The sequence below is a fragment of the Loxodonta africana genome, chromosome 22 (genome assembly GCF_030014295.1).
Source record: "Loxodonta africana isolate mLoxAfr1 chromosome 22, mLoxAfr1.hap2, whole genome shotgun sequence".
Taxonomy (NCBI): domain Eukaryota; kingdom Metazoa; phylum Chordata; class Mammalia; order Proboscidea; family Elephantidae; genus Loxodonta; species Loxodonta africana.
Window position 1 is genome coordinate 22781305 of NC_087363.1, and position 27898 is coordinate 22809202.

General features: G+C 42.7%; 1 protein-coding gene across 3 annotated transcripts in view; it reads right to left on the reverse strand.

Moving 5' to 3' along the window:
- Positions 1-486: 486 nt before the first annotated feature.
- The window catches only part of RBM6 (RNA binding motif protein 6), a 114519-nt gene continuing 87107 nt past the window's right edge, over positions 487-27898 (reverse strand). For 2 of the 3 annotated variants that reach the window (XM_010589785.3, XM_010589784.3), the window contains 15 exons: positions 27114-27188; positions 23663-23723; positions 21774-22043; positions 21220-21380; positions 20332-20429; positions 19608-19650; positions 19332-19413; positions 18997-19082; positions 18312-18458; positions 17088-17183; positions 15658-15918; positions 14048-14122; positions 13234-13331; positions 10337-10466; positions 669-9549 (listed from right to left, as the gene is read on the reverse strand). In XM_010589785.3, the coding sequence (XP_010588087.1) occupies positions 9424-9549; positions 10337-10466; positions 13234-13331; positions 14048-14122; positions 15658-15918; positions 17088-17183; positions 18312-18458; positions 18997-19082; positions 19332-19413; positions 19608-19650; positions 20332-20429; positions 21220-21380; positions 21774-22043; positions 23663-23723; positions 27114-27188 (1809 nt within the window). In that variant the 3' untranslated portion in view covers positions 669-9423. Of the gene's footprint in view, positions 9550-10336; positions 10467-13233; positions 13332-14047; positions 14123-15657; positions 15919-17087; positions 17184-18311; positions 18459-18996; positions 19083-19331; positions 19414-19607; positions 19651-20331; positions 20430-21219; positions 21381-21773; positions 22044-23662; positions 23724-27113; positions 27189-27898 lie in introns of all 3 variants that reach the window. The other variant, XM_023547677.2, reaches the window with a different exon arrangement.

Sequence of the window (27898 nt, forward strand, 5' to 3'; positions counted from 1 at the left end):
TAGCACTTAACCACTACGCCCCCAGGGTTTCCGAACCAGGACAGAGTTGGCAATTTGCCCTCTGCAGACCCTGAAGAGAGCTTCTCTTTATTAGGCAGAGTAATTCTTTGCCTTTGTTGTAAGAACCTTAGCACATTTTACTTTCACTGACACAATGTTAAACACATTTAATCCGGCTTCAGGAGAAGGAACGTTTATTTCCTATTGCGTTACTGGACACCAGGTGATTTTACTGTACTAGGTGTTTTACATTTATTTTTATCTTCATAATCTATAAGATGGATATTAAACCCATTTTGCAGATAAAAAAACTGAGGTGTATGAAAATAAAGACAATTCTTGAAGCCAGGTTTTCAGAGTGTCTGGGCCCCTTTCCATTGATAATCTCTAAGGAAAAAAACCTAACTCGCTGCCGTCGAGTTGATTCCGACTCACAGCGACCCTATAGGACAAAGTGGAACTGTCCCATAGGGTTTCCAAGGAGCTGCTTGTGGATTCAAACTGCCGACCTTTTGGTTAGCAGCCGACCTCTCAACCACTGCGCCACCAGGGCTCCATCTCTAAGGAAAGGGCTCTGGAAAGTAATTTTCCAGCGTTAATTTAACACTTAAGAAGCCCTGATCGCACAATGGTTAAACTCTGGGCTGCTAACCCAAAGGTCAGAGGTTCGAACTCACCAGCGACTCTGGTGATCTGCTCCTATAAAGATTACAGCCTACTCTGTCACATAGGGTCGCTATGATTCAGAATTGACATGATGGCACACAACGGCAACAATTTAACAGTTACTACTTGGAAGTTGAATTGGCATCTCAAAGTTAACACAGCCGAACCCAATATGTCTCCCTCCATAGATTTCCCTAGCTCAGTAAAAAAATGGCAACTCCCCGCTTCCAGTTGACTGAGGACAAAAACCGTAAGAGTCATCTATGACTCCTTTTTTCTCACACTTAATTTGCCAGAAAACCTGTAGACTCTACCTCCAAGATACCCAGAATTCAACAACTTCTAGCTGCCTCCACTGCTGTCCACCCTAGTTAAAGCCATCATTACTAGTTTTACAAAAACAAGTCACATAGCTAATAGTGGTGGAGCTGGGATATGAACTACAGGCATGTGTCCCTTAATATCCATGATACATTCTGTGCAATAGGATGTTATGTGATTCAGATGTTGTACAAACCTACCTAAATTGCAAGCAATAACATTCACTGATTTTCTACCTCCATGTGTTTAATAACTTTTTGTTTCACTTCCAAATCAATACTTCTCTTTTGCCTTTTGCTGCTGCTATCACCAGGATTGGTTTTGCTGTTTTTGGGAGCCACGACGCACTTCACGGTAAGCACATTTTTTAAAGAAAATTAAATAGGTAATGCTACAATACTCAAGACATGCATAATACACGAGATTGGATGCTGCTGTCTATGAGTCAAAGCATACGCTGTTATAAGGTAAACTTTTTTATTTGTAAGTAGGGAAAATTCACATTAAAATACCAATAGAAAGTACAGTACATACAGAAGCCAGCAACATAGGCATTTATTATGATTATCAAGACATAGGTATCACAGGTTATATATGTCCTGTACCATTGTAAAAATGGTGTGGCGGAGGAGGTGTCTGACCTCCTCTGACTTCACAAGGGGGGAAGGAGAGTCAAGATCAACAGTTTAAGGTTGACTGCTATGAAGCAGAGGTCAGACATGCCTCCTCTTCAACCTTCTTACCAATTCTGACACCAACCGTCCTTCCCATGAGACTCTCTACTTCTCTGTTGGGTTCAAGAATTCATTGCAATGGCCACACAGAACTCAGAGATCATTCTCACAGTTATGGGGTTTATTAGGGAAGTAACAGGTTACAATTCAGGATACAGTTCTTCGATTAGGACAGACTCTTCTCAGCCATACCCACAGGCAGGCCTCTCTCTGGCCCTCAGCCCCTTGACCTGGCCTCTGCCCTACTTGGGCAAGTCTTACAAATCTCTTTAGCTCTGCCAAAAGTGCCCAGAGCCACCCCACTCTGCCAGTAAGCCTCAGCCCAAAGGTGCTCAGCTTTCTTGCTCTGAGTTGGCAAGCATAGCTCTGGCACGGCACCAGAGGCACCCCACTCGGCCAGCAAACCTCCTGTGCAAAGGCACTCAACTTTCTCATTCTGTGGGCTGGGAGCTCACCATGCTGTCTCCTGCTGGTGCCCTGATTCTGCTGCCTCTGCTGCCACTGTTTCTCTGTGACTGCTTCTCACCGCCTTCTCTCCCATGTTACAGTTCTCTCTGTCTCCTGGTTCTAGGAGGGTCTCAGGGCAGGGATACAGAGTCCAAAGGATGAACTTGGCTCTTGCCTCTTCTTGGTGATAGTTAGTTCCCCCTCTGCTCTGGGATTGGCTCTCTTTTAAACCTAGCAGGATGGCAAAACTGACCAATCCCCTTGTTAGGGTTCTATACACCTATCTGCATGGTCCCACGCCCCACAAGGGTGCCATGCACCTTATTTACATTAATAGCAAGCTATCCAACTCCCTGGGTGGGCCACAAGTACTTCATTTGCATAATTCCACCCAATCATTTGGTGAGAGTTACAAAAACTATGGGCTAGAAGGGCCATGTTAAGTAATTCACTGCACCACAACCATTATACTCCTGGCAGCACAATCGTTTTGTATACAAGAGACATGAGGTACACATGTTGCGTGTAGAAAGCTGCTGCATTCGCTATGTCCAGTTACATTTGCCACGTCCCATTGTCCCATTCTCTGATTGGGACTTCTGGACTCTATTATAACCTTGGAGCCCTGGTGGCACAGTGGTTAAGAGCTATGGCTGTTTACCAAAAGGTTGGCAGTTCAAATCCACCAGCTGCTCCTTGGGAACCCTATGGGGTAGTTCTACTCTGCCCTATAAGGGTGCCTGTGAGTCTGAATCGACTCGGCGGCAATGGGTGTGGTTTGATTTTTTTTTGGGTATTATAACCTTACAGGAGCACGATTGTACATGCAGCTGAATGTTGCCCAAATGGATGTTATGGAGCACATGACCACAGTAAATTTGGTTTCAGTCTGGGCCCTCAGCCACTAGAATGTAAACTCCAGGAGAGCAGGACTTTTGTCTGTTTACTTATGCAAAAATGGTGTGGGGCGACATCTGACCTCCTCTAACTTCACAAGGGGGAAGAAGAATCAAGATCAACAGCCCAAGGTGGATTCCGATGAGGCAGAGGTCAGACATGCCTCCTCTCCAACCTTTTCTTATCAATTCTGACACCAACCCTCCCTTCCGTGGCACTGGCTACTTCTCTGCTGGGTTGGATAATTCATTGCAATCGCCACATAGAATTCACAGACAATACTCATGATTATGGGGTTTATTAGGAAAGTAACAGTTACAATTCAGGCTCAGGAACACTCAGGATACAGTCCTTCCAACAAGACAGCCTCTTCCCAGACATGCTCGCAGGCACTCTTCTCCTGGCCCTCATCCTCTGCCTGAAGGCACTCTGTTTTCTCTCTCTGTGGGTTGGGAAGCCCAAGACTCTATCTCCTGCCTCCGGGTTTCAGCTGTCAGGTCTCTGCCACTGCTTCTTGCTGCCTTCAGTGTTACAGCTTTCTCCTGGTTCCAGGAGCTTCTCAGTACAGATTCCTGAGTCCAAAGGACATGCTGGCTCCTGGCTGTCTTTCCTTGGTGGTGGTGGGGTCCTCTCTTTCCTGCCACTGGGAAATTTCGAGCCCAGTGGAATGGCAAAACTGACCAATCCCCTTGGTGGGTCACAATTATCTTATTTGCACAGTCCCACCCAAACACTTGGGTAGGCGTTACAAGACCATGGCAAGGAAGGCCACATAAAAGTGACCCATTGCACTGCAATTTAGTTCACAACTATATTGCTAGTGCCTCTACTGGTACGTAGCACATAGTAGGCACTCAATAAATATGTGATGGGCAAATGAATCTACTACCAAAGCTGAAAGTTTAACATTTGTGGTGTAAAGAAGTAAGGACCCTTGGATGTTTTGGACCCTGACTGGTCAGTGAGATTGGTGGTTTTCTTATGCATCCAGCTAGTATAATTTGCCCTCTGACATTATATACATTTATGATTTTATAAATATAACTTTATCAACTTAATAATTTATTATTTAAATTATTTTAATAAGTGATTTTTCAGGTCACACAGATTGAAAAACTAGACCATGACAGGGCAGAAAGATGTCATGGAAAACCACACCTATACTGCTCTCTTCCCTTTCTTTCTAGATAAGAAGAAACCTCTCAAGAAGTGAAAGAAAAACAGTGAAAAGATTCCAAATCAGGAGTTTCAACTGTTCCATAAGATCTTTTTCTTGGAAAAGCATTTTTAAACGTGTTCCTAACTATGGCTTATTCTTCCATATCAAGGGCATTAAATGTCTGACATTGGAAACTCTTTGGGTAACTGTGGTGTGATGGATCGCTTTTATATGGCGTTTCTCACCATAGTCTTATAACTTACTTGGACTACGCAAATAAGGTGCTTGTGGCCCACCAAGGGGGACTGGATAATGTCTTAGTCATCTAGTGCTGCTACGACAGAAATACAAGTCGGTGGCTTTAACAAAGAGAAATTTACTTCTCCACAGTAAAGTAGGCTAAAAGTCCAAATTCAGGGGGTCAGCTTCAGGGGAAGGCTTTCTCTCTCTGCTGGCCTTCTTATCAGTCTTCCCCCGCCCCGGACTAGGAGCTTCTCCATGCAGGGACCCTGGGTCCAAAGGACGCGCTCTGCTCCTGGCACTGTTTTCTTGGTGGTATGAGGTCCCCAACTCTCTGCTTGTTTCCCTTTCCTTTTATCTCTTATAAAAGGTGGTACAGGCCACACCCCAGGGGAACTCCCTTTATACTGGCTCAGGAACAGGACCTTAGTAACAGTGTTACAATCCCATCCTAATCCTCTTTAACATAAAATTACAATCACAAAATGGAGGACAACCACGCAATACTGGGAATCATGGCCTAACCAAGTTGACACATATTTTTTTGGGGACACAGTTCATGACAGATAGCTTGTTAATAATACAAATAAGGCACATGGCACCCTTATGGAGGTGGGACCATGCAAATAAGGTGTATGGAACCCTAACAAGGGAATTGGTCAGTTTTTGCTACCCCACCAGGCTTAAAATGAGCCACTCCAGAGGTGGGGGGTAGGCGACCTGACTACTACCAAGAGGAGACAGGAGCGGTGGGCATCCTTTGGATCCAGGGTCCCTGTGCTGAGAACTTTCTAAACGCAGGAAACAGGACACTGAAGACAGTCAAAGATGGCGGCACAGCAGTAGCAAGTGATAGCTGCACAAGATGACAGGAACCAGGAAACCAATGGGAGGCAGCTGCGATAAGGCTTGCTGACTCAAGAACTAGGAGCTTTGTTAACACTTTCCTGAGCAGGGCAGAGGCGAGGCCGTGAGGCCAAGAGGCCAAGAGCCAGAGGCCTGCTTGCAGGCAGGGCTGAGAGGAGGTTGCCCTGATCAAAGCATTGTATCCTGAGTCATTTCTGATCCTGAATTGTACCCCATTACTTCCCTAACCCCATAATCATATTGTGTGAGTTCTATGTGGCCATTGCAACGAATTATTGAATCCAGCAGAGAAGAAGAGAGAACCACGGAGGGACAGCTGGTGTTGAAATTGGTAAAAGTTTGGAGAGAGGAGTTATATCTGATCTCCCCTTCACAGGATTCAGCCTTGGGCTGTTGATGCTGATTCTCTCCCGCTCACGAAGTTAGAAATCAGACGCCTCTGCCACACCATTTTTATAGAAACTAACACATGACACTAGATGGAAACGTAGAAATCTCTTTGCATTCTGGAATGATAGGTAATTTATTTTCTCTACCTGTATGCACATATAAACCCTGGCCGTGCAGTGGTTAAAGAGCTTGGCTGCTAACTGAAAGGGTGGTGGTTTGAACCCACCAGCCACCCCATGGGATATAAGTGTGGCAATCTGCTTCTGTAAAGATTTACAGCCTTGGAAACCCTATGGGACAGTTTTACTCTGGTGTAGTGGTTAAGGGCTATGGCTGCCAACCAAAGAGTTGGCAGTTCAAATCCACCAGGCGCTCCTTGGGAATTCTATTGGGGCAGTTCTACTCTGTCCTATAGGGTCACTATGAGCCATAATCAACTGGATGACAGCGGGTTTTTATAGGGTTGCTATGAGTCAGAATTGACTCAACAGGAACGGGTTTGGTTTGGTATGTATATATATGTGTATTTTCGCCTACTTTTCTATCTATACAAACTTCTACTTTTTCATCTGTATCACTTGTCTATCTATAAAGGGAGTACACAACTTTGAAGTATATATATGTAAACCTTTTATAATCAGAAAAAAGTTCATGTATCTGACCACAGAAGGCACTCAACTCTTTAAAGAAAAAAGTTAAACAGTGGATGATGCAGATGTCAAGAATCCAGAACCCACTAGACTGAACAGCGAAAAGCAGTTGACTATCTTGTTCCCCAAAGCAGTTCAACAAGCACTTCTGAGCAGCCCTTCACTGCTTGCTGAGCTGGTCTCATTACCAGCTATAAAAGGTATATGGCTGTTCATAAATGGCACAAAATCATTCCTAAAACAAACTTCAGGGAGGCCCCTAGAAAAAAGGATGGCCTTCATCCAGAGGGAAGTGCCATCCTCCAAACTGCCTCTGGCTGCTAATTCTGTGTGGACACGGCCCTGGTGCTCAAGCACCTCAAGGAAAAGCTGTTGTGCTTGAGTTGTACTCCCAAACATCTGTATGGGGGCTGATATGGGTCTGGAAAAGCGTAACAAGTCCCCTCACTAAGAAAAACAAAGACAATGAGGGTTTTTTTTTTTTTTGGTTTGTGTTTTAATGAAGCCATGTATGTTCAATATAGAATAAACTCTTTTGATGTAAAAAAGTTTTTTTTTTTGGATAAAATGATTACAGGTCTTAAAAAAAAAAAAAAATCTCCCACCATTCGGCAAAATAAAAAACTGGTTCACATGTTTTGGTCCCAGGCTGGAAATCACTGCTACAGAATATAAAGAAACAAGATTGATGAAAGAACTCTTACCTGTACAATAAACTAATTTCTTCTCTCACAGATGGGTTTTGATGAACTGAAATAGATATACAATCTAAATTTAAACAAATATTTCCCATAGGCATATGAGCTCAGCATTATTAACTCATTTATTAAGCACCTACCATGTTACACCCGGTGCCAGGCCCTAGTTATACAGTAGTGAAGAAAACAACCCAAGATCCCTGCCCTCATGTAGCTGGCCTTCTGATCAAAGGCCTCAAGGAACTACCAAGGACATCATAGGGTGACACACTTTTTATACACCCACTCCTACTTTAGACCTTATTTGCAACAGCAAAATCTCTTATTAAACTTTTAAGACCAAAGTAGGAAAAAAACTAGGCAATGGGCCAATTCAGTCTCTGAGGTCTGAGCTTAAACACTTCCTTCAGGAAAGACGCTGCTGCCATCAAACAAGGTCAAGTCTGTATCATGCCATCTTAATAGCTTGCTGCACTTCTTCCTCAAGGCTCCCATCACGTCAATAATTGTTCAATATCCATCTTCCCCAGTGGACAGAGTCCCACAGACACAGAGACAAACAGTGACCTTACTATAAACCCCAGTGAGAAACAGAGAAGGCTCTCAAAACATTTATAGAATTAACACTTAATAATTTGATGGTACCTCTGCTGAGCTGCCAATAGCCTGGGCCAACTAAGTATCCTCTACAGGAGTCTTCAAGAATGTATCCCAGAGCTCACTCTAGGCCCAGCAGGGTGACACAGGGTTAGAAGAAAAACCTAGACTGTTGGGTTCAGTACAAAACTGGACCACATTCCAAAAAGGGTTTTGACCTACACAGTGAAGGGCAGACAGAAAGTAATGAGATAGAAGACCACCACGAATGCACCTGCAGAGCATCGATCAGAGCCAGAAGGACTCTTGAAGTGCACCTGTCTGGGGCTGAGCAGCTCAAATGGCCCATCTTCTGCAAGGCTGCACTAGCTGTAGCTAGCCCAGACCCCCTGAGGCTCTCAATTCCAAGCCAATGTGCTCTCATTTTTTTTTTTTTGGTTTTCTTTTCCTTTTTGAGGGGCGAACAAGTTTATTAAAGGTTAAGAGAAAAGGATTATATCTGGGCATGGTAAACAATTTAATACACATTTGTCATTCCTGTTGCTAGAAATATCTCACTGGCCACGTTTTCCCCTTGGCATATTCCCACTCCTCACTGCCCCACCCATCTCCCTCCAAAAATGCCAAAGATTCCTTCTCTTTTTTAAGAGTACAATTCAATCCTTAGTCCTGCCTTTCTGTATCTAGATCATGCTCTTAGACCAGGGGTTGGCCAACTAAATCCAGCCTGCTATCCCTTTTTATAAATAAAGTTTTACTGGAGCACAACCACTTGTTTATGTGTGGCCTATGGCTGCTTCTGTACAACAGCAGAGCTAAGTAGTTGTGACAGAGATCATCTAACCCGCAAAGCCCAAAATATTGACTTTTTGGCCCTTTAGAGAAAAATTTACACCATCAAGATGCTCTTCTAAACACTCAGTTCTCTTCTTAAGAAACATTTTTCCTGAGACAACTGCAAAGTACAGTTCTCACTACTGTAACGTTACCTTGAGGAATTATCTGGAAAATATACATATAATAGGTTCACAGAATACGGTCCTTTTAATTGCAAAGAGAAAAAAAAAAACCTCACCTTGAAGGAAATTCTGCAAAATGGTATGCGTGATGATGGTGGGGAAACTGAGAAAGAGGGCACAAACACCTCTAGAGAGTTTTAGCTACGAAGGGAGGAGGAGCTCGGGCAGTGGCTGCAAGGGAATGGTTAAGCCTACTACGCCATGATCACAATGTGTAAAAGCACTGAGCACTCAGCAGGCACTCAGGAAAAGTTGTCCCACTGCCCCCATAACAATAGGGATGTCAGAAGAGGACTTTCAAAGGTCTAATGAGTAGTAAACCAAACACGGAAACATGTTCAACCCCAGCAGTTATCAAAGAAATAAAAACAAACAATAAAGAGATGCTATTTTCACTGTTAAGACTAGAAAAATAATTTAAAAAAATCTGACAGCATTCACAAAAGCTAGGGTTCAAAGGTCACTGCAACCCAACCACTCACATTGACAGCAGGGCACAGTGTACTACTTGGTGCCATTTCAGCATTAATGCCAATAACCCATATCAAGGTACTCCCTCTTTCCCACCATCAGCTTCATCTCCCACCCATCTTTGGGAGAAAAATTTAACAAAAAATTATCACATTGAAAAAAAGTTTATTTAAAAAAGTTCTAGCAGCAAGAACAGTAACAAAACAAAAGGAGACGGACAAACAAAACAAGAAGGAGGTTGTGTCCTGTGGGACTGGTCTCCATTTTTTAATCGAGTTCTTTATACCGAGCAAACATGACTCTCCTCACAGCATCTCGGTAAGTCTCGTTGGACTGTCTCTTGCTAGTTCTTCCTGGGGTCCCCACATTGGGCCCCTTCACTCGGCCTTCATTCTGAAAAACAAAGACAAACAGTGAAGTGGGCCCTATGTATTAACTAGCCTCGGGGCTGGTCTTTGGTCGCAAGCATTTCTGGACCAATAAAGATCAGGATATAGGAGCATTTTTTTTTTTTTAAATAATTTTTAAATTGTGCTTTAAGTGAAAGTTTACAAATCAAGTGTCTCACACAAAAACACATATACACCTTGCTACACACTCCCAATTACTCTCCTATAGGAGAAATTTTTGAAATGTTTAATTACTACACAAATACCCAAGATGAGTAAACGGAATGGTGACACCATGAATACAGGATATAGGCTTCAATATCAAAGATACGAGAAAGTCTGTAGGAAAGAGAGAAACCAATCTCTCCCTTATGATCTTCTCTAGAGGTTCTTCTTGAAATATGAGGGGCAAAGTCTTTCCTGGAAACCCAGACTAGCTTTAGCTTTATGTTCCTCAAATTTTAGCTATCACCTCTGTTGCTGGTTTCCTGGTCCTTTCTACCAAACAATTCTTCAGTCTCAATCTGCCTGAATCCCACACTGCCCATGCTTGCTCTTTAAGAATAAGGGGAGCCCCTTTCTAACTTCTTCCTCCCTCTCACGACGGCCAACCAAACTGCACATGCTTAGCTATGACACAGTAATGAAGACAGACAGCAGACTCCTATGCTTTCATATCCTATACTCTCAGTGGAAAAAGCCCAGCTACACTGCCCTAGGCCACGGAATGAGAGAAGTTAAAAGCATATTCAAGGTTCATGCCACCCCCAACAAGATGGAAACCATTTCACCTCCTCTGCTGAAGTCAAGCCAGGCTGGCCATATCCCAAGCCTGTACCCTTCCTCCAGCCACTGGCCTGCTGGACACAGCCTCCTTTGCTGCTACTGTCGATACCTTCTTTACCCACAGGTTTACGATCACTGCAAAAGAAGCAGACATACTTAGATACCATCGCTTTCAAAGTGACCTACTTGTGAGCCTAATAAAAACCTCTGTTCTCTTGGTTCAGATTTGCCTCCTACAAGGTATATTAAACGACACCTCTGGAGTGCCTGCGAACTATGTACTGGGCTTTGTCCTGGGGATACAGAGATGACCAAGACTTGGTCCTGTTTGTGGGGAAGGATGTTCAGAACAGTGGGTATCTGCAGTGGGAACACAAACTCTGAAGCACATTACCAAAGATGAAGGAATTCCAACAAGAGGGTACATCTGAATTGGGTCTTGACAAATGAGTTTGTGAGCAGGAAAAAGAGTGGGAAGAAATGGGGACAGGGGCAAGAAGGAATGAAAGAACACGATCTGTCCAGGAAAGGAGTGGGAGGAACTGAAGAAGGTAAGGATGCCTGGGGCCAGACTGTGAAAAGCCTGGACGAACAAGGCAAATCATGCCTCTGGACTTCATCTTTCAGGCAAAGAAACTCTGGAGCCCAGGCTTCCCTCTAGGCAAGGTATACGAGCACGAGAGGTGAGTGACAGGATCAGATTTCTGCTTACAAAGGCTTTGGTGGCAGGGCAGAGAATGAACTGAAAAACAGAGCAAGTAAAAACTGGAAGTAAAAAGCCCAGTGTGGAAGCAAGCTAGAATGGGGGGCAAGGAAACTAACTAGGGATTTGCCACTTAGTGGATATAGGAGAGAAAGGAGGAGGACTGGGTCAGACCAGGTATGCAGTGATGCTATGATGTCACTTATCTGAAATACAAACCTAAGAGGTTTAGCAGGTCTGGACTCCAAGAGGAGATTCCCAGGAGGCAAATGGAAAAACAGACTGAGAGCTCAGAAAACATACATCTGGTTTGGGATGGGGACAGAACCACAGGATTTGTTAGCTTGTTGGTGACAGGTCTTTTACACAGTCCAGGTCAGAGGGTACAGCAGCAAGAACAAAGGAGCACCGAGGGCAGAGTCTTGGTGAACACCTGGATTTACCCAGAAAAGGAAGAGGAGCAGGAAAGAAAACCGAGAAGGAGCAAAGCCAGAAGAAGTGCTTGTGAAGGATGCCGAGAATGGAGAAGGGTCTTTTATCTGCATCCAGCCTAAGCCTTGACCCACTGACTGGGGGTTAAGGTAGCCTTTTTCCTCCTGCCTATGGTTGACTCCTAAGGCACCTTTGCCTTACTTGAGTGTCTGTCAAATTACAAAAAATGCCCCAACAGGTTGTTTTAGCAATTCGGTAGTCCCACCCTAGCACTTCTTAAAAATGAAAATAGACTAGATTAGAATAGAAATAACAGAATTAATTTCACATAGTAAGAAAGTTATTATTTCATGAAGACTTTTACACACACACACACACACACACACACTTGATTACTGGGCCATGAAACAAAAATATATCTTATTGTGGGCTGTGGTCAAGTCAGTTGGGATGCCAGAGCTCTAGACCCTGTCCAGCCTCCTTCGGGGCCTTGCTTCCTCAATCATTCCCCCTTTCCCACAGGTACAAACTCCTCTGGTTACTGGTTCTTTGGCTCATCAAAATGTAAACCTACTGAAGTCCTCTCATTGTGAACTATCACACCTCCTCCTCCTGTTCTACACTCTCTCATTGCCTGTTTCTTCCTTTCAAGGCCTTTATTGCCTGTTACCATCCTCCTGGTCACCCACTAGAAACCAGGGCATCATCAGTGACTTCTCCCTCTCCCTAGACAACTAACTCACCACCAAGACTGGTGAATTAGATAACTTTCTCTAAACCACTCTCCTTCCCATACTCACAGCCTTCCCTCAGGTAATCACGCTCTCTCCCTTGAATGAATCACAACCAAAACTGCCTCAACTAGTTTCTCTACAAATTTGTCCTCCCCACGGTTACTAGTCTCTCCAAAATGTGAAGCTATGATCTCTACCCGGCTTAAAATCATTCCATGAGCCACCACTGCCTTTAAAATAGTCTTAGCATGGTATTCAAGATGACAGCATGTCGTTCGAGGTGTATGAGCTTCACAAACCAGCCCCGCCTGCTGGACCATACCCCCAACCTTCAGCCCAATCAAGCTACTTGCAACTCCTCAAATGTGTCTGGAGTGCTCTCCCTTTCATCCACGGTGTATGTAGTTCCCGCTAATTGAAATGTTCTCCCCTTCCCCACTGGATCTCTATGTTTGTCCTAGGAGACACAGCATCACTTAAGCCTTCCATATTCTGTGCTCAAAGATGATCTAGATCTCATATACCTAAGTATTCCTTACACTTAGTGTAGTGCCTGCATGCAGTGGGTTATCAACAGATTCTACCTAACTCTGGGCTCACCACTTGGGAACTGTCTGACTGGAAATAAGCACAGGAGGCTTGAGATCACATGTCTGTATCAGCACCAACTGTGGATTCAGCACCCTTGTGTGAGAATGGAGGTTCGCTAGAAAAAAATCCCAGAAGTGTTACGTTCTTATCAGCCCTATAGGAGGGTACAGCATTACCAATGAGGAAAGAAAGGGTTCCGGACTATGGCCACTCCAGCCCTGACTCTGGGCAGCTGAACCAGCCAGCCAATCTTTACACACACATTCCCTGTGTAAAAACAGGTAGTTAAAAGGCTGGGGTGGACCTCATGCTCAAGGAGTTGTCAGAACCTGTTTCTGCTAACCTTATCTCCCCAAGGGACAAAGCAGTAGTACAGCTGGAGAGGGAGATGATTTCACCATTAGGCCTTCAGGCCTAGGTTGAGTGAAGATTCCAGGCTTACCTGTCAGTTTCCCTGGTGTATTTAATCCGTTTCCGTTCTGGAGAATCAAAAGATTGGAGCTTTTCCCTGCGATCATTTCCTCTTTCTTTAAACCTACCCTGTTGGTAAGCAGAAGAGCAGACCTGAGCTTCCCTTTGGCAAGGGGCAGGGATGTGGAGGCTTTAACCCATTTCTGCTATTTCTTTCAATATGAAGGGAGCTCAACTGGTCTAACTACTGGAATCTTTTGCCCCTTCATGCACTGTTCTTGAGAAACCAGTGACTTCTCCAATAAACTGGGAAGAATAAGCTGACATGCTTGACTCAGCTGTTTTATCCTCCACTGAGAGGCAGGCTCTCCAACAGGCAGGTTCTTCACCATCACAGAAGACCTCCCCCAAGCTGTGATCAGGCAGGTGTGTCTGCCTAATTGTGTAGTCTAGGTAGCAAGTTCATTTGGCTGTCACGTTAAGCTACTCCCTCAAACTTGTCTTTCAGCAACCCTAGCCAATACCCTCCCGACAACACTCCATGCTACTCCTTGATTTTCTCAATTGATTCAAAAGCTGAGAAAAAGGACTGCTATTTATTGGGCCCACCTGGAGAACCCAATGCCATGTTTTTTAACATCAACTTTACCGAGGTATAGCTTACAAACAATAAAATGCACCCATTTTAATGTAGTGTTTGATGAGTTTTGAGAAATGTATACACCACCTTTGGGGCTTCTTTGTTCTCTGTCTTCCTGTGAGGAAGAGTTAGCATAGCCTGTAAACTCTACACCAGGAGGCAAAAGGAGTTGGGGTCAAGAGAGTAACAGGTTACCAAGGTTTACCTCCCGTTCTCTTCTCTCCAGATAGGCTAGCTCCTGCTCAGACTGTTTAATTTTCCGGTGGATTTCCAGGTTTTGCTGAGAAGAGAGGGGTTCTATGAGTACAGATCTAAAAAAAAAAACAGGTCCTAGAAATGCCTCTAGACTTTTCCTGATGGCTGCTTTAGGTACTTAGTTCTTTTCACTGACCCACCCTCCTAAATAATCCCTGTACCCTACAAGCAACAATTCCCAACTGATCTTGCTTTAGGCTTACCAGTGGGAGCCCAGGTTCTAATGCTAGCTTGTCACACAGATTAGGAGCCCATAGCAGCTATTGTATGGTGAGGTGATTCTTTGCACTGCATCACTCCAAGGAAAGGAAAAGTGCTACAGTCCATTTCCCACTGTCCTAGGGCTAATTCAGTTTGTGGATTCACCAGATCTCTGGCTCCTTCTTTCTGACAACTATCTTTTATCTCCTTAGTTATTTACCAGCATTTTCTCTAGAAAGCAGAAACTCAAATATGTCAGTCTGATGACTGAGAATCACAGAAGGTCAAAGGGATTTGGCAACTAGTCTGTTCCAGGGACTGTCAGGAGTATCTTAGCAGAGTCCCAGAAGCTTTGCAGAGCCTCCTCAGAGGCAGCGGAGAGAAGAGGTATGCATACTACCAAAAGCAGAGCTTCTCAACTTTTTAGCTCCATAAGACTTTGGCTTCTGTATTGAGAGAAAGCCTAAATCCAATCCCCTCCCCTGCTCTTGTAGTATCTGCTGAAGAGTAAGTATGAAACAAATTACTCTATCCTGAGAACATGGGTTCATCTAGGGGCTTTATCTGTCCATAATTTCGCTCCTTGGTTAAACCAAAAAACCAAACCCATTGCCATCGAGATGATTCTGACTCACAGTGACCCTAGAGGACAGAGTAGAACTGCCTCATACAGTTTCTTAGGCTGCAAGTCTTTCTGGACACAAATCGCCACATCTTTCTCCTATGGAGCAACTAGTAGATTCGACCATTTGGTTAGCAGCCTGCAGGGGAGAGCCACTGTATATCAATTTGACTCCCCAAGAACAGCTATTGTGAAGAGATGGCAGAATTTGACCTACCTCTGGGGAAAACAGCATGCTGTCAAGAGCCCTGGTAGCATAATGGTTAAGATCTCGGCTGCTAACAAAGGTCAGCAGCTCGAATCCACCAGTTGCTCCTTGGAAACTCTATGGGGGCAGTTCTACAGGGTTACTACGAGTCAGAACTGACTAGACAGCAATGGGTTTCCAGGGTTTTGCACAGCATCAGAGCTGGATGAAACCATGTAAGGCACCAAGTACCAAAGAGAAGGGGTTTATCTGAGGTTAAATTGTTAGGCTAATGGCAGAGCTAAGACAACAAATGCATGAGCATCCTACTTCACTACGCTTTCTCCCGTCTTCAGCACACCCTTCGTGTTTGGTGTCTCAGCCACAGCTGTGCTGCCTGCCTTGGGTTATACACTGAAGCTCTCTGAAGGTGGGCACAGCTCCAAATGTAGAGCAACTCATGAACAAGACGTACAGGAGCAATTCATTCCCTGCAATACTCATCAAAGTTTCAAAAGTTTGAAAGGCCAGGAACCCTTCCCCTTAATACCTTGTGCAGGTCTGAAAGCTGCTGATGTTTGATGAGAACTTCCTTGTTGGGAAACTGCCTTCTGCACAGCAGACAAGCCAGTTTATTCCAGTCAGTGAGTTTGTCTTCCTCGTTCTCTTTTTTAGTCAGCTCCTCTCGCTGCTGGGGTTGCACTATGCGAGGCTGCGGGGGAGGGGTCTGCTCCTCCTCTTCCTCCTCCTCATAGTCACTGTCTCCTCCGTATTCACCCAGGAGACCAATGAGTGGGTTTACCACCTTAGGCTGGAAGAAGGAGGACAGGGATTAACGCCAAACTCAACCTGTATTTTGGGGCCAGTTTTCTGGATATTCTGATATTTGGTATCTCATTTCTTTTTGCTTTTAGCTGGAATGAGAACTGGGTTCTAAACGGCCCCATGATCCACTGCTCATTTCCCAGGTGAAGCAACATGCCTCAAGTTTAACCCTGCTCCCTGCTCAGAGAGATAAGCCAGAGAGGTTTCCTTAGGAGCTATTCTATCAAAAGAAGGAAAAGAGGGAATTGGCATAGAACATAGGAAAAGAGCTAAGAAGTTACAAGTTACACAGAGGAAGAGGTAACAAACACCTCTAAGTCACTACGATCCATGGAGGGAAGGAAAGATAGCTATCATAATACTGCTACTGATGATTTCAAATTATACTGGATTTCATTAAGGCCACTGGAATCTCTGTAGCAAAGGAGATTTAGGAGAGGGACTAAAAGCAACTGAAGGATAAGCACTTAGGTAGACAGACCCAGCTCCTGAGTAAGGTAAACTCTAAGGCATGGTTCTGACAGATGCTACAATGAGCTGAATTACTAATGCAGAGTATGCAGAGAGAATTTACCAGTAGCTTATTGGAACTGTTAAATAATGACGCATGGTCATTGGGCTATGAGCAATCAAATTTAAAAATAATATAATAATAGTAATAAAATATGGTCATTATTGTTGTATATCTGTATTCACTCAGAATCACTTGTGATTAGGTTGAGACTATCACTTCAAGGCATCCAAAAAATGGGTACCAATGTTAGCATCACTCGTTCTGGGCAGGCAGGCAAATTACAAAGATGACTACTCATGCACTCCACATCTAACGGATCCTCATGGAGCATCAAAAGGCAGGAAACATCAGGAACAGGGAAACAGGCTTCCTTGGTCATTCAGAGGAGAAAAGTTAACAGGACCAAGACTGTAACTTAATAAGGGCCAAGTGTTCCCTGGAGGGAATGACGCAGGTAAGAGAAAGAGGACGGAAAACCGCCTCTGATTCACCAATAATATTCCAGGAACGTCTACCTCATGCTTATACTCAAGAGGAGTTCTTGTTGGTGAGACAGACGGAGCTAAAAGACCAATACCGGGGTGAGGCATCCCACCTGTAAGCACCCCCACCCCTACCACAGGCCATCAGGAGAGGCTTACTGGAGGCGGACTCTCTTCCTTTTTCACAGTTGGAGGCAGAGGCTTCTTAAATACATCTTCTGGGGGAGACTTCCCCTCACTGGCATTTTCCTGAAACTGATCAAAGCCAGAGGTAATTCTTATATGATATTCAGTCATAAAAACTGGGTTAAGAGTTACTCCCTTTGAAATGAGGCTGATTTTCCAAACCTCGTGGTCTGTAAAGTATCTGTAATGTTGCTACGGGGATTTTGAAATACAGAACCCTTAAAAAAATTAACATTTAGTATACACTGAGTGATTACTATGTGTCACCAGATGAGGCATTCATATGCACTATCTTCTTCAGCCTTTACTACAATCTTCCCAGATAGGCATTAATATCCTCATTTTACAAACGATTAGAAATAGGGTTAGAAAGATTAAGTGGCAGAACCAGAATCCACCCATTAAGACTGTATGACTCTAAAGTCTAAGATGAGAGATACACACACACATATATATATGCTCTCTATATTTTTATACACACAGATCCTCTCTCTACATATATACGTAAACAAACAGCAATAATAGAAGGTAAAACAAAGGTAAGTTATAAACTAAACCATAAATTTATCCATTTTTAATACCGTATAACTGGTGTCAGGGTAAATCAATATAATTCTTTGGAAAATAACTTAATTTTATATCAGGAGATGTAAAAATGTTCATCATCTTTGATCTTAAATATAAGGAAGTAATTTAAAAGGAAAAACATAAATAAAATGCTCGGTGCTGCATTATGACAAGGTAAGAGTAGAAAGAGAGAGACGATGAAGAAAATAAAGGCACAGTTTTACTGTGGATTTTTACAATGCAAGTGTTAAAAATAATACTTGTAAAGGATATTATATCAACATGGAAAAATATTTACAATAAAATGCAACTGAATAAAGGATTACACCTATGGAAATGTGTATACAAAGCAAGCACTAAGAAGGGGATGTGGGAAAATGAAAACGTGTGGTGCTGAGGTGGTAGGGATTGAGCTGAGGTACTTTGTTCTACTATCCCCACAGTTTTCACAGATGTGAAAGGGAGAGAGTAAGCATGGGTCCATAAAAGACAAGAGGAACTGCCTGCACCAGGTAATTACAGTACTTTTTGAGCAACTTTATGCCTCAAACCTGGATCACCTCTGTCTATGACTCCATTTTAACCTGTGATTATCTGGTAAAAAGACAGCAGACTCACACGTCTTCTTACCTTTGTCACACCTCTGTCTTTTTTCTCCTTGCCATCTCTTTTAGATGTTTCCTTCTTGCCACTTGACTTTCCTTGGCTGGTAGGCTTCTTTTCCTTGATCTCTTCTTCCTCAGGTGACCCAGGGTCCTGCGGCACATAGACTTCTTGCTGTGGTACAGGTAGAAACAGGTAAGTCTACAGGATGTTTCACTTTCCCAGCAGTTTCAGGTCTAAGGAACACAGTTCCCTTCTGAGGGAAAGAAAAGCTATCCGAATCACAAGCTGAAGAAGAGTCTATGTCAGAGAATCTAAAAACTCACTCCAGGCGCCCAGGACACATTCAGACCACCCAATGTTCACTTTTCCAAGAGCAGCACCACTCTTGCCTGTAATGCCACAAGGCATGGATTTTCCGTATAGGCTACAGTTAACAAAAGGTCATCATCTTTAAAATCCACCTGAATAAATAAAACTCAATACAAGAGCTAGGCTTTTAAAAACACCAGACTAGATATGAGGTACGGATAGTGCAAGAGAACAGCTACCTGGAATGGAGAAATATTAAGTTTCCATAGATTTAAACTTTTCCACTTTTGATGCAATGAGCATCCAGAGAATCCAGGGGGAAAAAAATCCATGAAGTAACAAATTATGGATGCTTTTTTCAAAAGAATCATTGACAAAATAAACAAAGGCCAAAACTCACCTGGGTGTTGGGGTCATAATAAGTTCCTGCCAAGGGGTCATAATAGTAGCCAGTAGCAGAATCATATATGTAGCAGTCAGACGATGCTAGAGGGAATGAAATCAGGGGTAATGTTAGTCCCCATCCAATGAAGTCCTTACTGAGGGCTCACTAGGAACAGCCCAAGAATGCTGCTGGCCAACAAAATAGCCAAAGAACCCACAGGTGGTACACTCTCTGGATGTGTATCCCCAGTCAATAGCATTTCTTGCCAACTTTGTGACCACAGAGATGTCAAGTAATGAGTAGCAAGTCAAGCCAAAGATAACAATAGAAATAAAATGAAGTTCACTTACACTGCTGTCCTTGTCGATTTGTATCTGAAGACCAGTCTGAATTTCTGCCACTTCCCCTCCTATCTCGGAAATATTTTTTGCCCTACCACAGAAAGGCGAGTGAAAATTATGGAACTCAAAAGTCAACTATTAAAAAAAAAAAAGCTACTATCCAACAGCCATTAACCTCAACAATCACCCACTACTGACTGCTGTCAATTTTTGAAGGGAATTCAAGACCACTCCTTCAGTCACTTGAGGATTTTAACAGCTCACTCCCCATCTGTTAAAGCTTACCTGATAGTAGTGCATGTGGTCAGAATGGTCACCAGAATCGTTTCTGTAACAACAACATAATCTGTCATGAGCCTGCTACCAAAAGGCACTTAAGGAGTGACTAAAATTACCCTAACTCTACAGACTGACTGAGAAACTCTTTTACCCATTTTGCAGGGAAAGGAACAAACCCAGATAATCACACAAGTATGGTGACATCTGAGGAGAGCAGTGAGACTCCTACAAAGCCACTGGCCAGAGCCATAAGTGACCAAGTGGAGGGTGATAGAGCAAGATCTGCCCAATCTCTGTAAGCCAGCTAGCCAAGCTGATGCAACTGCTTCCCAGTTATCACTCCTGGGATGATGAATGGAGGAGTAAAGAGGAACTGAATTTCCCAGTGCTATGAAGGTATGAACAAGGTCAGGAAGTGGAATTTCAGGTCTGCATTTTCTTAGGATTCCATACCAAGAATTTTCTATACATCCAAGACTGCACTATCATTTGGGGTCCAATGATACCAGTCAAGAAGGAAAGGACTAAAGTAACTGCCACCATTATTTAAGAAGCAAAACAAATCTAGCGTCAGACCAAGGCAACCTTCAGACAAAGAAAATGCATAATCACTTATCTGAAGAACCTCACACTGGGAAGGCATCATGTCTGACTCTTCAGTTGGAATGGGAGTTTTCTTCCAAAAACTCAAGTAGGGGCAGCATAAGGGAGCCTCAGCCCTCTGCCTTACCTTCTTTTTCCGGTGGCCAGGTTTACAGCTACCATCTTCCCATCAATGCTAAATGGTGGATCAAGGTTCTGCAAAATCTTCACTACACGAAGAGCTTCCTGGGGAATCAAAAACACACTTGAACCCAAAGAGAGAAAAGGCCATGTCCTTTGAAAGAGAAACGAGCGTGGGTTTTTCTTTAGAGGGAGAAATTTATTAAATGTTATGTTCTGGTCGTAATTTTAACAGTAAGAGCACATTGGCAAAAACTGACAACTCTTAACAAAGGACTGACAAGAGAGTAGACAGGTGCTCAGTTTCCAGAACAAATTTGAGAAATTCAAATCCTCTTCTTTTAGGCTGCAATTGTCATCAAATCAGATCAGGTTTACAAAATCCCGTGTGATTTTTGAGCAAGAAATCTAAGAAATGCCAAGGATTTTCATTACTATCTTTACTTCATTTCCATGGAAAAAGGGCCCACAGCTAAAAATTCAAGCCATGAAAATCTATTAAAGCAATACTTTGAGGAAGAAGAGGAAATGTCCTGTTATCATCAAATATAAAACTGCCAGTGACTGGGAAAAACAAGCCTAAGAAATTAGAAAATCCACTAAAATTTTAAAGGGTTCGGCACTAAAACACTTGACAAGTAATGAAGTTTTCATTTTATTTTAAAGGCAAATTGCAAATGACATAAAACAAAAATGGTACTGGAAAACCACTCAGAGTTCTAACTTACAGGGCAGTTACAGCATCTGAGTGAAGGTTAAACCCAACAGAGAGAACGAGAGGGGTTATGTTACCAGGTAATACGTCAGAATTCAAGTGATAAAGAAGTCCCTCAAGCCTTCTTGAGAGTTCTATAGCCAGTTGTTGCTAGATCATTTCAAGGTGGAGGAAACTCACCGCATGGGAATCGAGGTCAATAAAGCCATAGGTGTGGCCCATGGGGCCGGTTCTGTTCTTGATAATGCGGACATTGGCAGTTGTAAGGCGGACATACGGCTCCAGCACTTCCACTATCACCTCAGGTGGAGTGGAACGATAGATGCGTTTCAGCATGATTGCTGATGAACGAAGCGTAAACGGGAGAAGAGCAAGGAAAAAGAAAGGTGAATTTTTGAAGTCCCAAGACCGTAACTGTCATCTTTTATTACAGTTGACTGTAGATGCACTCTGTGCTAGCAAGACTGGTTCTATAAAATGCTAGTCAAATATTTCATACTTTCCTTTTCATCAACCAGTACTCAGAAATCTAAAATTACAACTTGCTGTATTGTACAGCCACTTGCTATTCAGAGGGTATAGATTCCTTCAACTAGTACAAGCCCCACAGAAGGCAATGGCCTATATAGTCAGGCTGAATGTAGTTCTATTACGGTGTGGGGAAGTGGCTGGCCTCTAGCCACAACATAGGCCATCTATGCTACAACTGGTACATGCCCTGACAAATCACTTACTTTTGCTCTCTCCATCCTGGCGTGTCTCCCCACACCATGACTCCTTCTCTCGGTCTCTTCGGAAGGAAAGCCCTTCCCTTCGAGAAGGAGGCAGATACCTTTCTGCTTCTCTCTTTTGGTACCCCAAGCGTGGTTCCTGTCCTTCTTCCCGCTTCTTGGATTCAGGTTCCCTATCAGCTGACCTTGGGGGCTGGCTGGGCTGTTTTTCTGATAGGGCCGGTATAGATGTTTTCTGAGGCTGAGGGTAGGATATTAATTCCTGCTTTACCTCTGTAACCAGGGAAACAGAAACAGAAAAGAGACCCATCAGGCTTTATACAATAAAAACACTACTGCTGAGATTTCTCCTTACCTGCCACGAGATACTCATACTAAAATGCTTTTGATATTGTATCAGGAATACAGGAACAAAAAAGTCCCCTGGCAGTTCCTGGCAAAAGACTTTAAGCAAGGCTATTGAGGCAGCACATGAAATAGTTCACAGAAGAAACGAAACATCTAAAAAGTTTAATTTTATGAGCTTTCTATCACTTTCCAAATATTTAAATATAAACAACTCCTTCATGAGACCCTGGACCTATTACAAACATGAAAGAACAGATGTGGGTACAAAATAACCAAAGGTATGGCCTTGGCTAGGGGTTCGGTAGAAACATATCCTGAAGCTTTGCTTCCTCCAGTGTTACGGTACTAAGACAGCCATCTCCAATTCTGTAAGACCAACCCGCACCAAACCCGCTGCCATCTAGTCGATTCGGACTCCTAGCGACCCTACAGGACAGAGTAGAACTCCGTCTTAGGATTTCCAAGGCTATAAATCTTTACGGAAGCAGACTGTCGCATCTTTCTCTCACAGAAGGGCTGGTGGGTATGAATCACCGACCTTTTGGTTAGCAGCTGAGTGCTTAACCACTGCATCACGAGGGCTCCTTTGTAAGACTTCAGACCCCCTCTTTTCTGGCTAGAAGCTGGAAACAGATCTATCTACATATAGCTCACTTATACTCATCTTACCAACCTACACATTGGTTTGGTTTTTATCCTTTCTCCAAAGATTTTCAGAATACCTACCTCACAGCCATCACTACAGTAGAATCTCCACTGTAGGCTAAAAGCCCAGCTAAGAAATTCTTTGTAGGCACACTAATTTCTAACCTCATATGAAAAGATCCTTTAGAAGGCAATCTGAATTCCTGCACTCACCTGTGTATTCTTCAGTCATGCCCAGACCTTTCCTCAAGGGATAATATCAGAAATAGACATATAATAGCCTTTGCTACAAGACTGCTGTTAGGGATGCCTTTGATAGACTCTTCAAAGTTGTCTATCTAAAGGCTCTTGGGAGAAATATACTTTAAAATTAAGTACTCAAGCAGTTACTAATATTATTAAATTTGTAATATTATTATAGAAGAATAAAGCATGTAGGTTCATTTCTCTATAATAATAATAATACATTCTCCTAATCCTAATTATTTTCTCTTGTTTATATTTTAATAAATGTTTTCTTGTTGAAGCCTTCTGAAATACTTAGGTGGAGTGTAAATCAGCGAACAATATGGATAGCAAATGATTCTTAGTAACTTGAAAGAAGAGTGTGTGTGTGTGTGTGTGTGTGTTGAGGGGAGTGGTGGCATCACACAGGCTGACACCATGTAGACTCTTCCCCAGTCTAACATCCCAACCTGAGGAACCCACAATCCCATCTCTTTCCCCTGCTGGGACTCTTGAGACCCAAAATTGTTCACTAACAGGTTACGTGAAGTTGGACATCACATTTTTAAAAGCTTTCAGATAGACTTGGTATTTAGGGATGACAACTTTTTAAAGTCAAGGAAAGCACAGAATATGTTTTACCCAGTACAAAAAAAAAAACCACTACCACTCACCTTCCCTTGGGCCCTTGCAGAACGAACATGAAGATCGGAGTCCACCAGTGTTGGCCTTACACTGCAACGGACAGTGAGAAAGAATTCACTTTGACCAAAACTTCTAAAAAAACCTTATGCGTATCCAACACAGTAACACCTGCTAAAAATGACAAACAAGCCATACCCCAGAACACCTCAAAGCCTGATGGGTTTGAAGTCCCTCTCACTAATCAGAGCTGGCAGGCAGGCAGGCAGGATCTAATGAGCTTCTGAGAGCAGCCTTCTAACAGGCAGGACATCTGCATTTTGGAGGAGCCAAAAATTCCTTTGTCCTGAACAAGAATTTTTATAGGCAATGAACTTAATCAAAAAAATTGGACCATTGAGTGATGTATAGAATATTATTGCACCAAAACCTTCACCATTCTGCACCCAAAACTCGGTCTTGAACTGGTTATGAAACCCCCATTCAGAGTTGGCTGGAACTGAGGAGAATTCAATTATTAACTCCTTTCTCAAACATTGATAACAAGGGGCAAGGAAGGAGGAGAAATATATATATAATCAGTGCTTTTGGCAGGTACCCTGATTATGCTAAAGGGGAAGGAACATTAATTAGTCCAAAACAAGGGAAGAGACACTTTGTAGTGCGAACACAGCTCCTTTTGCTTAACTCTGTGAACAAAAAATCAAGTGCAATCTACATCACAGTGCACTGACTGAGGCTGCATATGCAGGATGGCACCTCTATTTTCTTACAAGCTCAGAAAGTACAAAGCAATGGCCTTGGCTCTAGCTGTTTAACTCTGATATCAAATGTCAACTTTTGCCTTTTGCCCATTAATAGAAAAGAAAGTTCAAAATTTTCCATTTAACATTAACTCTCTCGACCTTTGATTATAAAAAAAAAAACAAAACAATACTTGGACGTTATAGCTAATATGCTAAGTATACTTGGCGCGGAGGGGAGATTACTCATGATCCCGTGACATTGAGGCAATCACCAAGATTAAAATATTAACTGTTATCAAAATCCCAATAGGCTTTTTGCAGAACTGGGAAAGCTGATCCTAAAATTCATGTGGAATTGCAAGGAACCCTGAAGAGCCAAACCAATCTTGAGAAAGAAAAACAAAGTTGAAGGACTCATACTTTCCAATTTCAGAACTTACTACAGAGCTACAGAAATCAAAACAGAGTGGTACTGGCATAAGGATAGATACAGAGATCACTGAAAGTCCAGAAATAAATCTTCACATCTGTTGTCAATTGATTTTCAAAAGCAGGCAAAGACAATTCAATAGAGAAAGAATATTCTCTTCAACAAATGGTGCTGGGACAACTGTATACTCATATGCAGAAGAATGAAGTTGGACTCTTACCCCATTACCATATACAAAAATTAACTCAAGATGGCTCAAAGACATAAAGGTAAGAGCTAAAACTATAAAGCTCTTAGAGGAAAACGTAAGTGTAAATCTTTATGACCTTGGATTTGACAATAAATTCTTAGATATGACACGGAAAGCCGAAGCAACAAAAGAAAAAACAGATAAAATGTATTTCATCAAAATTAAAAACTTTTGTATTTCTAAGGACACTATCAAGAAGTGTAAAGACAATCTACAGAAGAGGAGAAAATTTATGCTAATCTGATTAGTGTCTAATAATCACATCTTTCTCCCATGGAGTGGCTGGTGGGTTTGAACCACCAACCTTTTGGTTAAGAGCCAAGTGCTTAAACACTGTGGCCCCAAGTCAATGTCATGAGGGAAATGTAAATTAAAACCACAGAAATACCATTTCACACCCATTATGATGGCTACTTAAAAAAAAAAAAAAAAACCCAGAAAATAAGTGTTGGTAGGGATGTGAAATTGGAACCCTCATACATTGCTGGTGGAAATGTAGAATGATGCAGCTGTTGTCTTTGCAAAAGTTTGGTGGTTTCTCAAAAAGTTAAACTTAGAATTACCATATGATCCAGCAGTTCTACTCCTGGGTATATACCCAAACAAATTCAAAACAGGTGCTGAAGTGAAAATTCACACACAAAAGTTCACTGCAACATTACTGATAATAGCCAAAAGGTGGAAACAACACAAATGTCCATCAACTGATGAATGGATAAACAAAAAGTGATACTAATATTATTCAGTGGTTAAAAGGAATGAAGTACTGATACATGCCACAACATGGATGAAACTTGAAAACATTAAGTGAAAGAAGCCAGACACAAAAGGCCACACAATGTACGATTCCACTTATATGAGGCAAATTCATAGAGACAGGTAGAATAGAGGGAACAAAGAGGGAAATGGCAAGTTACGTTTAATGGGTATAGAGTTTCTGTTTGTGATGATAAAAAAGATCTGGAAAAAAAAAAACTATAGTGATAATCACACAACATTGTGAATGTGATTAAAGCCACCAAATTGTACATTCAAAAACGGCAACTTTTGTTATGTATGTTCTACTATAATAGTAATAAAAAATTAAAGGTTTTCCTAAACTAACATATTAAAGCAGTATAAAACCACCTGTGCTGAGTCAATTCTAATTCATGGTGACTCCATGTTTTAGAGCAAAACTGTGCTCCACAGGGTTTTTAGTGGCTGTGATTTTTTTTTTAAGTATCACCAGGCCTCCCTTTCACGACACCTCTGGATGGGTCTGACCTGCCAACCCTTCGGTGAGCAGTTGAGTGCTCAACCATTTGTGCCACCCAGAGACTCCTCGTAAAGCAGTATACTCATGAAATGTGAGTGCTTTGGCTAGATGACAACCACAGCTATCCAAACTGGATTTCATTAAGACTAATAAAAATGTCAAACTAAATTTTTAACTGAATTTTGTCAAGTGCTTTAACATTTTTAATGAATCATGTTTTAGAAATTCTATGTTTTTCATAATTATTTTTAAAGCTAGGCAGTAGCAATGAACATGAAAACTGTATTTCATGCTCACTGCAATTAAACTGAACCTGCAAGAGCTAAAATCTTTAAATATGCCATTTTAAAAGAGAATATGGAGTTTTCCCAAGTAAAATGCCATGGTGCCTATAGTTCTATACCTTTAGGATTCCTGAACATCCAGAGTATACACCGCCCACAGAACCAGCCTCCCCAAATCCACCTTTCTAAACCCCAAACCCCCTGTGACCACACCTAGGAAGGGTAGCCAGGAAGAGGTTATAAGTCAAGGGACTAGTATTCTTTTAGCTCATAATCAGCAGAAAGCACATGCCTCCATAAAGTGTCTCCATGGTAGGTCCAAGTCCTCTACGGCCACAGGCAGCAGCTGGGAAGCTTGAGTTATAATCTTGCCCTAACCTCCGGTTTATCTAAGTGAACAGAGGAAGGCGGCTTTTGCCCTTGACAATAAACACCACCAGGCGGCATTCCTGGAAACGTGGAGAGGCTATAATGCTAGATCTTTACTTCCAAGGAAACAAATTCTTGGCACTTACCCGTTTGCAGTACCAAAAATCCGGGCTTGGTACGTACTCGAGGGTAACCTCTCTGTCATGGATCATTAGAGTTCCCTGTGAAGACAAAGACAGAAATCATCAACATCAACCCCTGAGAGATGGAGAGAGACAGGAAGGCACAGAGGGCCTTTCCAGTCCCCAAGCTGCTGAAACATTTTATAAAGAAGAGGGAGCTTTTTCACTAACAAAAGGAAATGGCTGTTTAAAGCCACAGACTTGGGGCAGTGTGACAGAGCAAGCTTAAGCTTAGGGAAGGACAACAGGAGAAGGCGGAACTGGTCTTCAGCCTTGGCGCCTGTGGGTTGGGGCACTGTCTCTGGGCAGGCTAGGTCCAGTCTCTCTCATGAGTGCCTCAAAGTCTCCCGTCTGGCTTGGGTGCTAGGACACTATCAAGAAGCAAACTCTTCCTTCTGCAGCACAGAGGGACAGAAGCCCTCTCAATTATCTTCTTTTCCATGGATAACTCACATCTCCTTGGAGAGGCAGTGAGGGCTATAACTTTGGTGCCAGAACATTTTCTTTGAAACATTGGCTGTATGGCAAAAGCACCAGAAGAAAGAGGTACAATACTGAAGACAGTTAGAGACGAGAAAGGTGAAAGCTTCACAGCTGATCACATCCTTATAGCAGGAAACTGTAAATGGCTGGTGGTAGTAGCAGTGGTGGTGGCAGCAGCGGTGGCAGGAGCATCACTCTGGCTTGGAGCCTGCAGAGTGAGCTGACCCTGAGACCTGAGAAGCAACCAGTGGCAAATGAATCCTTAA